The sequence below is a fragment of the Polistes fuscatus genome, unplaced genomic scaffold (assembly GCF_010416935.1).
Source record: "Polistes fuscatus isolate 324 unplaced genomic scaffold, CU_Pfus_HIC Scaffold2, whole genome shotgun sequence".
In the NCBI taxonomy this organism is placed as follows: domain Eukaryota; kingdom Metazoa; phylum Arthropoda; class Insecta; order Hymenoptera; family Vespidae; genus Polistes; species Polistes fuscatus.
In genome coordinates this window covers 10,393,402-10,407,553 of record NW_025113096.1, presented here as the reverse complement: position 1 = coordinate 10,407,553, position 14,152 = coordinate 10,393,402, and the positions used below count along the sequence as shown (strand labels likewise).

The following is a 14,152-nucleotide window of genomic DNA, read 5'->3' as shown; positions in this document are numbered from 1 at the left end:
TATAGAAAGGAAAGAGTCTTTGATCGATGACCTTGTTTGCATTATCGCGACGAGTAAGATGCATACATAATGCGAATACCAGCGGTACCACTTTTCCAAACACGCGTCATTATTATTATTACTTATTAATATAAGACATTGCTTTCTGACCGAGTATGCAATTTTCATTTTCTTTTTTTATTATTTGTTCTTTTCTAAAATATCTCGATCGATCTGATGGAAAATGTACAACATGATCGTCTTTATGCGAAGGAAGTCCTATCTTGAGCGGTGATGTATTATCCTAATTGGATAAAAGAGACGAGAACATGGTTTTTGGCGTGGGCGTACATAAACGTGGAAACGAGAATAGGAAAAGGATACGGGAAGTAATTGAATAATAGATAGAAAACACGGGCCGTCCTATACTTTTTATATCAAAATATATTTGTGCATAGTCAAGAAGACAACCGTGACAGGTAATCTCGTAACTAACATATATCAGTCATACGCCAAGTCACGCGTGTCAAATGACATTCACACTCGTGCGCGCTCGTGTGCGTTTCATTTTTTTTTGTCTCGATGCGTGTGTAATACGTGTGTAAGTTCTGTGTGTATTTATATATATATATATATATATATTTATGTTCTGTTCCGTGTTGTTTTTGTCGTACATTCTGTGTATTTCTTCTGCTTTGTGTAGATGAGTGTATATCTCTATATGCTTGTATATTAACATACATTATTAACCGTTTTCACACAATATTACATATTTATGTATTGCGCGTGTGTATGTTTCCTTGTTGTGTGTACATCTCATTGAGGGACGGAGAGACGCATCTCTTTATTCAGAATCTCTCACGGCGTAGTAGAAACGTACAGAACGTGATTCAAATGTCTTCTCGTATACGCGATAGAACGCTATGATTTAAAACGAAAAAAAAAAGAATACTAATAATAATAACATAAAATGAAGCCCGCTTCACGCGTTTTTTTTTTTTCTTTTAAACATTATAAGTGGTAACTGAAAATATAAGGAATCGGCTGCTAGGCCGAAGCCAGGTAACGTCGGCGCGATCTTCTTTTCACATAACAATTTTTTTTTCTCTCTCTCTCTCTCTCTCTTTGCCACACACGTACACATACACATACACATGCAACTCTTAATACACACTTGAAAAACGTACGATTTACTTTATCAAATTGATCGGTTTATTTTTTTGTTAACGCATACGCTCGCGTTTTTGTCCTCTTACATTACACGTGTACACACCACACACACATCATCCATACATAAGGAACATACATGAACTATACATTTATTCCTCATACTCATTCTAACAAAATATATTAGTTTTTATATGTGTACACACATATATATATATATATGTGTGTGTATGTATATATATACATGTTCGAATAATAATAAAATTAATAAGAGCTATATAATACAAGGGACGTGTAGAAGAGTGGTCGGGACCGCGCGGAAAACACGCGCGCGCGAGAGAGTAACGTTTGCCAGTATCGAAATATTTAATCTCGCAAGAGCGACCGCGGCGGCACTTTCAATCCAGTCAAAAAGAAAAGTATATATATATATACATATATCTATATATATATATATACATATACGTACGATTCGATTCATGCGTTCAATGAGAGCACGAATAAAGAAGAAAAATCAAAATAGATAATGCGAATAATAATTGACAGTATCTCAACGTTCCGTACTTTTTACTTTTTTCATTTTTTTTCTTATTTTTTCTTTTTTCATGCGCGGCTGTTTTTTGTTTTCTTTCCTCTTTCCTTAGGTACTTGGTAACGAGAGCGATAAAATATAATAATAAATCCTAGGGTTTGTTTAATTCAACAATATCTAATAAAAAGAGAGAATAACGATTGTGAAAAATATGCGATGATATCGTTCGTTAGGCGCGAAAACGCGTTTCGAATATATTGTCTAAACTCGTATTCTTATTTAATCATCATTATTATTATTACTATTATTTTTTTTTTAATTATTATTGTTATCATAATATTATTATTATTATTATTATTATTATTATTTTAATTATAATTAATTTATTAGCCTCCCCTCCACCCGCTTCTCCATCCGGTGGACGGCGTTCGTCGTACTAATCGCGCGTTTCAAGTCACCCAGTCTTACGCAGAGTTCTTAGAAAAAAATTACAAGGACAAAGAAAATAATAATAAAACGAAGATGAATTAGACGTGAAAGAGCGCAGAATAAGAAGAGAAATGAAAGAAATTAGATAAAAGAGAGAGAAAAAGATATAGGGACAGAAAGAGGAGGAGAGAGGGGGGAGAGAGAGAGAGAGGAAAGAGGAGACATATTTTTAAAGATGGCGGCCGCGCAACTTTAGAAAGATCCCGAAGATTTCAAACGACATGTCACGTCATAGACGTGTGCATTCTTTCTAGCTAACGTACTTGCGTTTATTGCCAACGACAAAATAATCTATGTATCTCTCTCTCTCTCTCTCTCTCTCTCTCTCTCTTTCTCTCTTTCTTTTTCTCTCTCTCTCTTTCCTTCTCTTTTTCTTCCTATTTTCCTAGGCTTGGCTAGTAGACTCTGATCGATGTGAGCGGCGAGGGCTACATGGGTCCGACGGCGTGCTGTTGGAATTGGTCGAGATGCCTGGTAATCTCACGGTGGAGTTGCTCGGGTACGACTCCGACGCTGCTGAAGAGCGAACGTAGGACGTTGAGTTCCTCTGTGAGGAGTTCGATCCTCTTCTTAAGGAGATCGTTGTCCTTGACGAGGAGTTTTACCTTCTCTTCAGTTTCACGCGAGCGCACCTTCGCCTTTTCGCGACTTTTTCTTACGGCAATGTTGTTTCTCTCTCGTCGTCTCCTGTACTCGTCGCTAGCCTTGTCGATGGCCTTGGTTTGTTTTCTGGCAACGGCAGCTGCTGCCGCGGCTGCCGCAGCAACCGCATGATGCTGATGGGCCATTACCGATTTGATAGGTCCACCGGGAGTTTGACCAGGAGTTTGACCGTTCCTAGGTTGTTGTTGGTGAACCGGTGCACCAGGGTGTCCACCAGGCACGGTGGTCGGTGTCAAGGTTGTGAAGGTAGGACCGCCATTGGCGAAGGGACCGTTCGTGACGGGACTGTAGCCGGCAGGTGGGTATTGTGGGCAGTGACGCCGGTAGTCCGCTGGGTCCAGAGGTTCCTCTTTAATGCTAGGTGATTCAGAGCTCGAGCTGTTGCTGTCACTACAACTGTTACTTCCTTGATGATAACTTGCCCCACTGTGAACTGGTTGGGGCATATATGCTAAGGTGGTGCGTGGATAGCCGGTCGTTCTACCGTGCTTGACAGCACCATTGCTTGCACCTAGCATGTCCAAAAGACCGTCGTTGAAGTGACTGTCATCGATTAGATGTTGAAGATCTAGCGATATTTCGGGTGTATTTAGGTCCGTCAGCTCGCCCGCTGCTGCACAGTGTTCTGCGTATTGTTGATGCAGGCTCGCCTTGCTTCCGGACACCTTACTCACGACCGAGCTGGTTTGCTGCTGCTGCTGTTGATTGTGATTGTGATTGTGATTGTGATTGTGATTAACTTGTAGGGCGGAATTGTTGTTGTTCTGATGATTGTTATTATTATTATTCGCAGTGTTGTTATTATTGTTGTTCAGCACCTGAGATTTCTTCGGATCGGCTGCCCCTTGCACCTGGGCCTGGTGGGCCCCCGAATCGTACATGACCGGTGATTCCATCGTTCACTCGCACATCACAAATATTATAGAACGGTGTGGGAGATAAACTCGGCGCTCTTGAAAAGCGCTCTTAATATAATGTAGCACGTTATCACCGATGAAAAAGGATTAGACCGAGTAAAAGAGAGAAAGAATGAATGAGTGAGGAAGACAGAACGATAAGTAGAGAGAAGTACGCCAATGTCGCCGCGTTGGCGCGCGGCTTCTTCTCTCTCACCGCGAGGACGACACGCGATTCTTTATCTTTTTCCTCTTCTTTTTTCTCTTCCACTTACTTCTACTTCTCTTTACTCTACTCTTCTCGAATGGAAACGGCGGGCTTTTCGCTCGCGCCAACGCGCCGACAGAATATTGAATATTCTCGTTTTGTTATTATGATTTCTTCTTTTTTTTTTCTCTAATATTATTACTCTATAAACTATCGATATTATCACCCGATTAACTATTTACTAATAGCAATTATATTACTATCGTTATATCTATATATATATATCTATATGTATATATAGAACTCGTGATAAAATAGAAATACGCGTATAGAACAAAAGCTTGGGAAGCCAAAAAAGAAATCCCACCCGCACGAAAGTTGGCGCGCGACTGAACGGTTTGGCAGCATGTCGCAAGCTTTCAATGTGGCGCGCGGTGTGGTTCCGCGCATGCGTAATACGTATCTATTTCCCTCCCACTTCTGATCGCGAGCCGAAAGTGCGACGTCGTCGGACGCCTCTCCCTCTCCCTCCCCCTTCCCGCTGCCGCACTCTTTTCTACTATATCTCTCCTCTCGCCCGCCAAAGAACTCCTTTCCTCTCCTAACTACTACTACTATTGCTATTACTACTACTACTAGTAGTACATTGCTATTAACACTACTAGACACTACTACAAACACTTCGTCCATCCGTCCGCCTGTCTGTCCCTTTATTCGTTCGTTCTTTTTCTACTTTGTCTTTCGTACGCTAGACGAGTCACTCTATCTATTTATCTGTCCTATGTATGCGTCTATCTATCTATCTACCTACCTATGTATCTTCTTTCTCTTTTTCTTTCGTTACCTACCTATGAACGCATGTTCGAGACACGCGGAAAAGTTTTCCGGCAACTCGGCTTTTCTCGATCATCTATTTATAAAATAACGCAGTCGAATTTTCAGTTCGTTTAGCTCGATTGTACCGTCCTACATACGTATGATCCCATTCGAATCTACTCTATCGAGTCAGATCGATCGATAGATGATCGATTAATCGAAAACTCTCTTTTCGCTTGGCTATTTATATAAAAGTGTATGTCTAATACTTCTAACGTGTTGGCCTTCGAGTGGGTAAATTTTCATTTCCTCGGCCAAGAATTTCCTTTTTCCTCGACGTTCCGCGTATAACAAACGACACTAAGCGTCTTCTTTCAATGTTTAAGATTATTTAGTTTTTTCTCGTTTTTTTCGTATTTTTTCATTTTACTATCATTTCGTTGATTAATACAGGAATGTTTGTTCTATATATTTGTTTTCTTGTTGCTTTGGTTTAATTCGATTTGTTTTAATCATTTTATTGGATTACGTAAACATGTGTTTATTTATTCCGACTATTTTCATATTTGTTTTTTGAAATATATACGTCGCAGAACGATGACGACGTAATAATACATAGAAGAACCATCATCGTTTGTACATCGGAGGGCGTCAGGCCGGAACCGATTTCCAGTAAGCTATAGCTATAAAGTCCCCTTCTCGATTCATCGGATAGCGCCTCCAGAAGTGTGTCGACCGATCGCTTACACGAGATCGCGCAATCGACGAAGTTCCCTCGAGGGAGCATCGAATTTACAAACGTCTGCACTTTTGCATTATTTAGTCTGAATTTATTCCGATTATTTCTTTTCGCAATTTTTATTTTCCTAGACGGTTTGTTAATGGTTACAAATTTCGAGCGAGATTTTTATTATATACGAATACATTTCATTTGAAATTCGTGCTTAATCTAACGTAAGAATAAGATTAAATAATAATTAATAATCAAGAAACTTGTGACAGATAATTTGTTTGAGCATTTTTTTTTATTCTCGGTCGAATTAAAATATATAGTTATAGATATTTTTTACTTTTAACAATGAATTTGATTGAAATTATTTCATGCGTGAAAATTCATATTTTTTTATAAACTTTATAGAATATTATAAATATTAATTGTTTTTAACGATAAATTTTTCATTTTTTTGAAAATATTTGTAATTTTAAATACGTAGAATAAATTAGATTTACATATCATTTTTAAAAAAATGTGTAGTCAGAAATATGTAAAGCGGTATTTTTATCTAAATAGAAATCATAAAATCTCCCTTGTAATATACATTCTTTTATAAGGATTAGCATTTTCTTCAATAATGTCAACTTGTAATTACTTCCTTAATTTTTATATCGAAGAAATCTTAGCGGAAATGTTCTCATTGGACTTTCGATATTAATCGAAAATTGATAAATGAAATGGCGCGTATAGCACCATCTTACGGTAGTTAAAGAATTAACTTCTATTGGTACAGAATTTCTCAGCCGAATTAAAACGAAGAGTGCCGAGTTTAACCGAATACAATCCTCGCCGTGATATTAGCCACAACAAAAATTTGGTAGCATTCGCATAAAAAGTTTTCGGCAATATACGTGTATATTTTTCTCATTCTTTGTGCAGTTTAGTCACTGTAATTGGGGTCTCCAGTGGCCAGTATAATCAAAGTGAGTATAAAATATTTTGTAAGGTTATTTTTCTCGCGCGTTTAATTCCGATGGGCCGTTTTTTTGGGCCAGAGCGCATTTGACGGAACGTACCGATGGACGCACGCGTATTGTTGTGATGAAAGGAAATATCATGATCCATCATCATCCGTTCAATTGTTCGATACGATAACTCTCGAAGATTAGAGGAACGGATACTCGATGCCTTCGATCTCCATAGTTTCACGTCTTTCCTTGACAATTGTATATTTTCGCGGGATTTTCTGAACTAACCTAAAAATGTTACTACGTGTAAATTCATGTTAATAGTTGTCATAATTACGTATGTCAGATATGTGTTAAAGTATTCCATTAATGTATCCTATTTTGTATGATTTTTTCAAAGTAACTTTTTCAGCTTTGTTAAAGATTTGTTAATTTCTGTTTTTCTCTTAATATTTTATTATTTTTATCAATCATTTATTTTTTCTTTCAATAATTTTTCATGTTTAGAATTTGGTTGGATAATTTGAACAACTGAGTGATGAAAATTGTTTTTTGATATGAAAATTTGAATCTTTTACAGGTTTAAGTGGTTATAGGAAATTTTTGACATCGCAATGGCAGGAGAACAGCAGCAATTTTTTCTCAAATGGAATGACTTCCAATCTAATATGGTGTCATCATTTAAACATTTACGAGATGAGAAAAGTTTTACAGATGTAACGTTAGCTTGTGACGGGCAAACATGTAAAGCGCATAAAATGGTTTTATCGGCTTGTAGTCCTTACTTTAAATCCCTTTTAGAGGTATGGTTTCATGGATCAAGATAAAAGTATTTTATATGCATTGTTAATTTACCATGTTTGATATATTATAGGAAAATCCGTCCAAACATCCTATTATTATTTTGAAAGATGTTGCTTATGGTCATCTGCAAGCAATTTTAGAATTTATGTATGCTGGCGAAGTAAACGTTTCGCAAGATCAACTATCAGCCTTTCTTAAGACTGCGGATCGACTCAAAGTTAAAGGCTTAGCTGAAGCGCCAGGTGCTATTAAAAGGGAAGGTTAAAAAATTTGTGGTAAGAATTTAAATGACACTTTAGTTTCCTATTTTGTGTGTGTTCATTGTTTATGAAATTAATTATTATATTTTGTAATTGATTTTATAATAATCTAAATATATTCAACCTTATTTTAATTTAGATGCATGATCAATGTGACCTTTAATTATATTATGTGTTTAGATTGGAACAAATGAGATCTTTATTTTTTAGGTCTTTGGAAAGCGTGCAGACTGAAAAAAAAAGAAAAGAAAAACTGTAATAATGTAAAGTGATTGCGCAAACACATACCGTACACATATACAGACACAATACAGTGCACAACTCAGTGTCCTCTGGTTCACGATTAGGATCAACGCATTGCAAAAATGTAAATTATGCATTTTCTTATCTTTGATTAATGTTATCGTTAACATTGGATGTAGATGTATTAGTATATGCAAAATGTTGATGCTCATCTTGAACCCAATGTGCCACAGTGTTGCGACAACATTGATTATTTTTTTAAAATAGAGTGCTGCAAAAAGCAGATAAATATGGGTCGTGATAGTATAGGATGCATGCTGACCGGGGCAATTTTGTAGATCATATGGAAATGTTAATGGAATCCTTCATGTCTAGTTATTTTTTAAATTTGATTTGTTAAGAGAAATATTATTTTTTATTTGTTTACAGATCTATTCACGAGGTATATCTCAAAAATTTTGTTTAATGTACAGCTTGTTGTTTAAGATTTATTAATACTTAGCATTGTATAATAGCATAGATGGATCTATGGTAATAAGGATAAAAGACAAACACTTGAACCGTAAATGATATTGTCTTCTATCGTGGATAGATTTGCAAAAATCCCCGGCCATCCATTTAAGGAACGTTAGATCAAGTTTACTGGAAGTTGTAACGTGCGTCTCGCACATTCCGTTTTTATTATTATTTGTGTGAATTGATAGATCGCGTTGTTCCTTTACACATGACAGACGGTAATAACAAAGATTATTCGTAACACTTTCTAACTACCCGGTACCAGTTACCTCTTCTAGTGATCATGATTTTTTACTTAACCAAATACTGCCAGTATTTGTACCGGCGTATTCACAATATTACCGATAGACCAAATTTATTTATGATAATATATTAAGGGTTGATTCTCTCAAAACAAGAGAAGGTTATTGTAATATAAGTGAAACAAATTTTTGTAAAGTCGGAGCGCACAGTTCCTTTCTCCTCCAAAAATTCAGGATAATTAGTAAATATAAGAAGGAAGTCAGGAAACATTATCGAGTCAAGGACATGAATATCGATACGATACGACAATCTTGACTTAATTTTTTATCAATGGCTGTTGTTAAAAATATTTTTAAAAAGACTTTACGATCTCGAGAGTTAGGTCCGTTATATATATGAATTATATTGACTTTTGTGAAACGGATCTTCCTCTTTCTTCATGATATTCCAATAAGACTTTTGTAAAAGACAAATCATTCATATACTATTATGAAGAGAGATTGGATTTTGTTAGAAACTAAATTAACTTTTTTATATTTTGAAAGCATCTTTCAAAAATGTTTTTTTATTTTATTTTATTTTTTTTTGATAAATTAATATCTATTCAAATATTCTTTTTATTGCTTATTTTTTTTCTTTTTAGTTTGTTTTTAAAGAGAAATATAGTCCAAGCTCATAATTCCTGACTTTACTTTTATTATTTCTTACTTATTACTAAAGTGGCTAATGGCAAAAGTAATACGCGATTCTCATGCAAGCGCGCTAATATAGTGCCTGATACGGTTCATACATTCGACACATTCGCAATTTGGTTTCGAACCATAATGCATAAGTATAAGTATTTTTACAACGCCGATTACTAATTAGAATTAAAATACGTTCGTACCGTGAAGAGGTGTATGTAATACTTCCTGACACACAAAGTAAAGAGAACCATCGCAGTGTTTGTTTCTTCTACGTGTATGTCGTTTCGGACGATTTTGCGACATTTAATTCAAATTAATATTATCATTTTGTTAACAATTTCTTTTTATATATTTTTATTATAATTGTTTTCCTTTATTTGGATTGTCGTAATAAAATTTTATTAAATGTATACGTAATACGTATGTGACAAAATTTGACCGAAATTTGTTATAGAAACGATTGAATTAATATAATAAATAATATATACTATTACTCAAATAAATATTTATATACATATATATATATATATACAAACATTTTTTTATTTTTTAATTTTTCTTTTCTTTCTTCTTTCTTTATATATATTAATCTTTCCTTTAATCGTGATGTCGTTCGACTGCGAAATACTTATCGGAAAACACTTATATTGTAAAGCATAACCGTACGTTATATTAAGATAGTTGAATTTAGTTCCTACAAAGACGTATTCATCAGGCATCTCTGGTGGTCTTCAAATTCAACGATCGTTGTACCGTACAGATTCGCTATCCTCTCTATATGTAATAACGAACGTTAAACAGGAAAACAAACAACAAAAAGCATGGAGTAAAAAAAGAAAGAAGGAAAAGAAAAAGTAAGTTCTAGTGCGTATTTCGCATGGAGCCGAGAAAAAGTGAAGACGAGCGATCCGACGATTAAAACTTCATAGATCGTTGCAAATTCTCATTGATCGTTCTCTATTAGCAGATTTTCATTATTTTTGTGTTGCTAAATTTCTTTTCATTCGAAATTCTTTTTTGTCGAAAGAAAGAAAGAAAGACAGGCAAACAGAAAAAAAAGAAAACAAGAAAAAAGATTTTTTAGAAAATGTAATCGTAAAATAGAAGAAAGAAAATCTATACGATCGACAAATTTCTGATGAATCTCTCGTTATTTCCTTTTATATATGCATATATTATACATTGAACTTCTGACGAAACTCCAATTCTCCCTTTTACATGATTCTAATTAATGTTAATTTTTTTTTTTTATTAATATGACTCGATGATAACTATGATTATGATACGATAATGTTGAGACATAAAAATAAATTGTGTAAATATAATACAATTTTCTTCGAAGGAGCGATTAATTCCACCCTTAGACAAAAACAAGAACATACATATTTGCGCACTGTGAGAAATATTTCAAATAATTATCTTTGGTTATTTTGTACATTGTGGTACTTATAAAACTATATAAAAAAAGAATTAAAAAAAATTAACAATATCTATTTGTACGCATATAAGTTATTATTGTGAGGACACGTATGTATATACATATACATAATTAGCCATTATAAGCAATTATTAATGTAGAAACACTTATATATAACTTAATGATAATTGTGTACAGACAATAATCACGATCAAGTGCTGAGAATAGATTATATCAGATAGATTCTGTACTTTCGTACACGCGTCGTCGACTTTTTTTCGGTTTATCGTACTTTCATTTACGATATTTTATATATTAGTATACAGTCAGAGTGACAGTATCATATACACGTTTAAATTTATGAATGTAACATAAAATAATTCACTTAGGTGGATCCTGGAAAGATACGATAATATAAATTAATCAGAGTTTGAAAAAGTATCAAAAACATATTGCATATGTACATATGTAGACTTACGATAATACATAAAATTGAAAACTGGATATCTTGGTGCAAATGGTTGATCTGCACCATAAACGGAATTCGAATCATCACTATCCTTAATATTATCAGCTCTTTGTGTACACTCTTCATAAGAAGGTGGTTCTATAAAAAACGCGATAAACTGCTTATTTTAAGAGACAGCAGAAGAAACACCGAAAATTTTGGGTTCTTTAGACTTACCCATGTTCCATCCTACTGATTGATTCGGTAATTGAAATTTGTTGAAATTAGGTTGAGATGTTCCTGGTGAATCAGTTCTTCTTTCTGGTGATTCAGTATGACCATGTACTGGTACAGGTTTTATGGAGGTAGATGTTGATGGTTCTTCGTCAATTCTTGGTGCTGTTGGTTGAGTATCATTTGTTGGAGTCCATTCTGTCAATGGTGAAGTATTTAAAGGTATTGTTCCAATTAATATTGGATATTTTTGATCGATTTTCTTTTGCCTGTTGAATAGAACCAGATAATTAATTGTAGAACTTCGTTAATAGTTGTTACTACTGATTGTCATTTAATTTTACTTTTGCATTATCGATGTATTTTCAATGACAGTTGTTTCAAACTTACATGCCGCCGAAATGAATTATCACATGTAAACGATATTTCAATTCAATAATACCACAATGTTCTAAATTAGATGGTGGCAGGGATGGAACATAAAGGTTTAATTGCGTTTCATGATAATTTTTAATTGGTCCTTGGCTCTTGTTTTTTTGTATCACTATTTGTTTCCTTTCTGTCGAGCCGTGCGCATGAAAGATAAGTTCCTAAAAATCTGATTGATCACTATAACGTTAGGAATTTAAACTAATATGTTTATATAAAAAATGATTAGAAAATAATTACTTCTATTAGTTTTGTCGTAATTCCTATTATTTGAATGTTCGACGATTTTAAATTCGAGATCACTTCGGTAGTTATAAATTGTCCTGGAACGTATCCTAAATTTGGAACTTTTATTCGAACGTTTAACGAACCTTTTTTAAAACAACAACAACTAAAATCTTTTGATATCTCGTCATCTATTCCCATCTAAAATCGGAACAAGATTTAATATGGCATGTATTTTGTTGTTGTTCTTTTTCTAATTTAGGAAAAAAGAATAACTTACACATTGATCGGAAAAAGTATTTAAATCGTACGGAGTGACAACAGTAAACGCAGATTTTGTCCACCAATTGAATCTCCATGGTATATCGACGATTGCTTTCGCTGTGTAACGAATGTATCCAGTACTGTGTTCAAAACTACATGGTATATTTATGGGTAATTGAAACGAAAAATAATATGTACTCTCTCCTTCTGGAAGTTCTATTCTGTCGATTTCTGTATTTTAAATGCATTTTTAGTAAATATAAATATTATTTTTTTTTTCGGACATAAAAATATTGGAAAATTCTTGCTTACCAGTCGATCTTCTTAATAAAGATTGTTTCATACTGAAATATTTTTCAGTTGCAGAGTGATGTTGAGTTGATGAAGTATCATTTCCGTCTATATCGTTTGATGATTCCGAAGTCGTCCAATGAACTCGAGCTTCTCCTTTGAGGTGTATATATAAATCTGGAGTTTGTTTTTATTTTTTTAGTATTATTCGTACATATTTTTTTTTACTTTTTATTTTAGTTCAATTAAATTGTTTCTTCGATTAGACTAAATTGAGGATGTAAATTTCAAACGTTGCTAAGTTTTATTATCATTATTATAGATAACGTCAATTATAACGATGAATGTATTTGATTTTCCTTAGAAAAGTAAAACTTGAAAGTAATTACAACAATATATATGAATACTTCCTATATACGTTTTAATTTTACAATTTTCTATAGAAAAATGAATCATTTTCGCTATCACGTTAATACTTCAAATTATCTTTTATTATATTTTATACAGATAACGAATTTCAGAATTATTATTTCGTACTGAATTTCTAAGAAAAAAATATGATGAGGATCGATACAATCAATGATAAAGTTGATTAGATAGCAATTCAAATTTATAAAATTATATTTCAACGGTAATATTTAATACATGGAATAAATATATAATGCATTTATTAATTGTTTAATGCCAATATTGCCGCATATTTTTATAATAATTTTATATCACATTTAATGAGAATAAAATTCATTTATTTTTTTACAGTATATATTTGCAACACAATCTAATAATATAAATTAGAAAATCAAAAAATTTGTATGGTTGATCAAAGTTGATGATTATTTTCTATAATTACATTTTCTTATATAGAAAATTTATTTGATGAGCTATTATATTTTGTTCTGTTCATTTACCTCTATAATACACGAATATACAGGACATATCACACTCAAATTCGATTATTCTTTAAAGATTTTCAAAATAGCAAATACCTGTTTTTTTAGCTAAATTGTCCAAACAAAGTATCCAACGTTTGATAGATTACTCCTTTTTCTTATACGAATATATGTTAGAAATAACAGAGATTTTTCATTGAACTTTGAAATAATTTTTACCTCGAGCACTTTTTTTTTCGCTTAATGCGATGGTAACACAACCGGATATATTTTCTCCAGGCAAATAAGTTGCACCAGGTCGATCAAATGTTATAACAAACATGTGTGGAGCCATTTTTATTGTTCACGATCACAGGAACGTTGATCCCGAAAAAAATAAACTCACAAATTCTTTAAATTGATTCTTTAATGACGTGACAAAAAGAAGGATTAATAAAAATTTACGAGACGTCAACAAATGCGTTTCATTGAAACAACTAGTTTCTGTTTGATCACTAAATTCAAGCAAGGATGGACACGATTAGTTTTTAAATGCCTGATCGCTTCGGAAAACCGTGTACTGTTGACTCCAGGCAGGTGTCAAAGATGAGGGGGGAGTGTCATTAAGGTCGCACAAATTCGTAAAAAGGAAAGTAATAAAAACAATAATTAACGAGAAGTTGTCAGATGAAGATCGTTTTACAGACTGGCAGTGTATGATTGCAACGATATCTATTATCCTATGTCTCCACTTCTGTGTGTGTGTGTGTTATTCGATTTGATCAAATTA

At 33.5% G+C, this 14,152-nt stretch overlaps 3 protein-coding genes across 4 annotated transcripts; 1 reads left to right on the top strand and 2 right to left on the bottom strand.

Moving 5' to 3' along the window:
* Positions 1–2,509: 2,509 nt before the first annotated feature.
* On the bottom strand, positions 2,510–4,321 carry LOC122517214 (CCAAT/enhancer-binding protein). The gene has a single exon (XM_043635653.1). It carries the CDS (start codon positions 3,724–3,726, stop codon positions 2,596–2,598), a length of 1,131 nt encoding a protein of 376 aa, XP_043491588.1. The 5' UTR covers positions 3,727–4,321; the 3' UTR covers positions 2,510–2,595.
* Positions 4,322–6,292: 1,971 nt separating this feature from the next.
* LOC122517213 (longitudinals lacking protein-like) lies at positions 6,293–8,727 on the top strand. 2 transcript variants are annotated; one of them, XM_043635651.1, is made up of 4 exons: positions 6,293–6,448; positions 7,014–7,236; positions 7,308–7,512; positions 7,708–8,727. In XM_043635651.1, exons 2-3 carry the CDS (start codon positions 7,048–7,050, stop codon positions 7,500–7,502), a joined length of 384 nt encoding a protein of 127 aa, XP_043491586.1. In that variant the 5' UTR covers positions 6,293–6,448; positions 7,014–7,047; the 3' UTR covers positions 7,503–7,512; positions 7,708–8,727. The 2 variants fall into 2 exon arrangements, with proteins under 2 accessions (XP_043491586.1, XP_043491587.1); XM_043635652.1 differs by lacking the exon at positions 6,293–6,448 and adding an exon at positions 6,532–6,770.
* Positions 8,728–10,987: 2,260 nt separating this feature from the next.
* LOC122517232 (arrestin domain-containing protein 2-like) lies at positions 10,988–12,825 on the bottom strand. Its single transcript, XM_043635675.1, has 7 exons — positions 12,515–12,825; positions 12,219–12,433; positions 11,954–12,139; positions 11,675–11,874; positions 11,288–11,553; positions 11,081–11,209; positions 10,988–10,998 (listed from the first exon to the last, which is right to left on the bottom strand). Exons 1-7 carry the CDS (start codon positions 12,543–12,545, stop codon positions 10,988–10,990), a joined length of 1,038 nt encoding a protein of 345 aa, XP_043491610.1. The 5' UTR covers positions 12,546–12,825.
* Positions 12,826–14,152: the final 1,327 nt, after the last annotated feature.

Excerpts from the sequence above, each read along its gene's own strand:
- LOC122517214 (XM_043635653.1), bottom strand. The coding sequence starts at position 3,726 with ATGGAATCACCGGTCATGTACGATTCGGGGGCCCACCAGGCCCAGGTG.
- LOC122517213 (XM_043635651.1), top strand. The coding sequence starts at position 7,048 with ATGGCAGGAGAACAGCAGCAATTTTTTCTCAAATGGAATGACTTCCAA. Across the intron at positions 7,237-7,307 it reads ACTTTAAATCCCTTTTAGAG|GAAAATCCGTCCAAACATCC; the intron begins GTATGGTTTCAT and ends GATATATTATAG.
- LOC122517232 (XM_043635675.1), bottom strand. The coding sequence starts at position 12,545 with ATGAAACAATCTTTATTAAGAAGATCGACTG. Across the intron at positions 12,140-12,218 it reads ATACTTTTTCCGATCAATGT|ATGGGAATAGATGACGAGAT; the intron begins GTAAGTTATTCT and ends TTCCGATTTTAG. Across the intron at positions 11,875-11,953 it reads TTACGACAAAACTAATAGAA|GAACTTATCTTTCATGCGCA; the intron begins GTAATTATTTTC and ends TCAGATTTTTAG.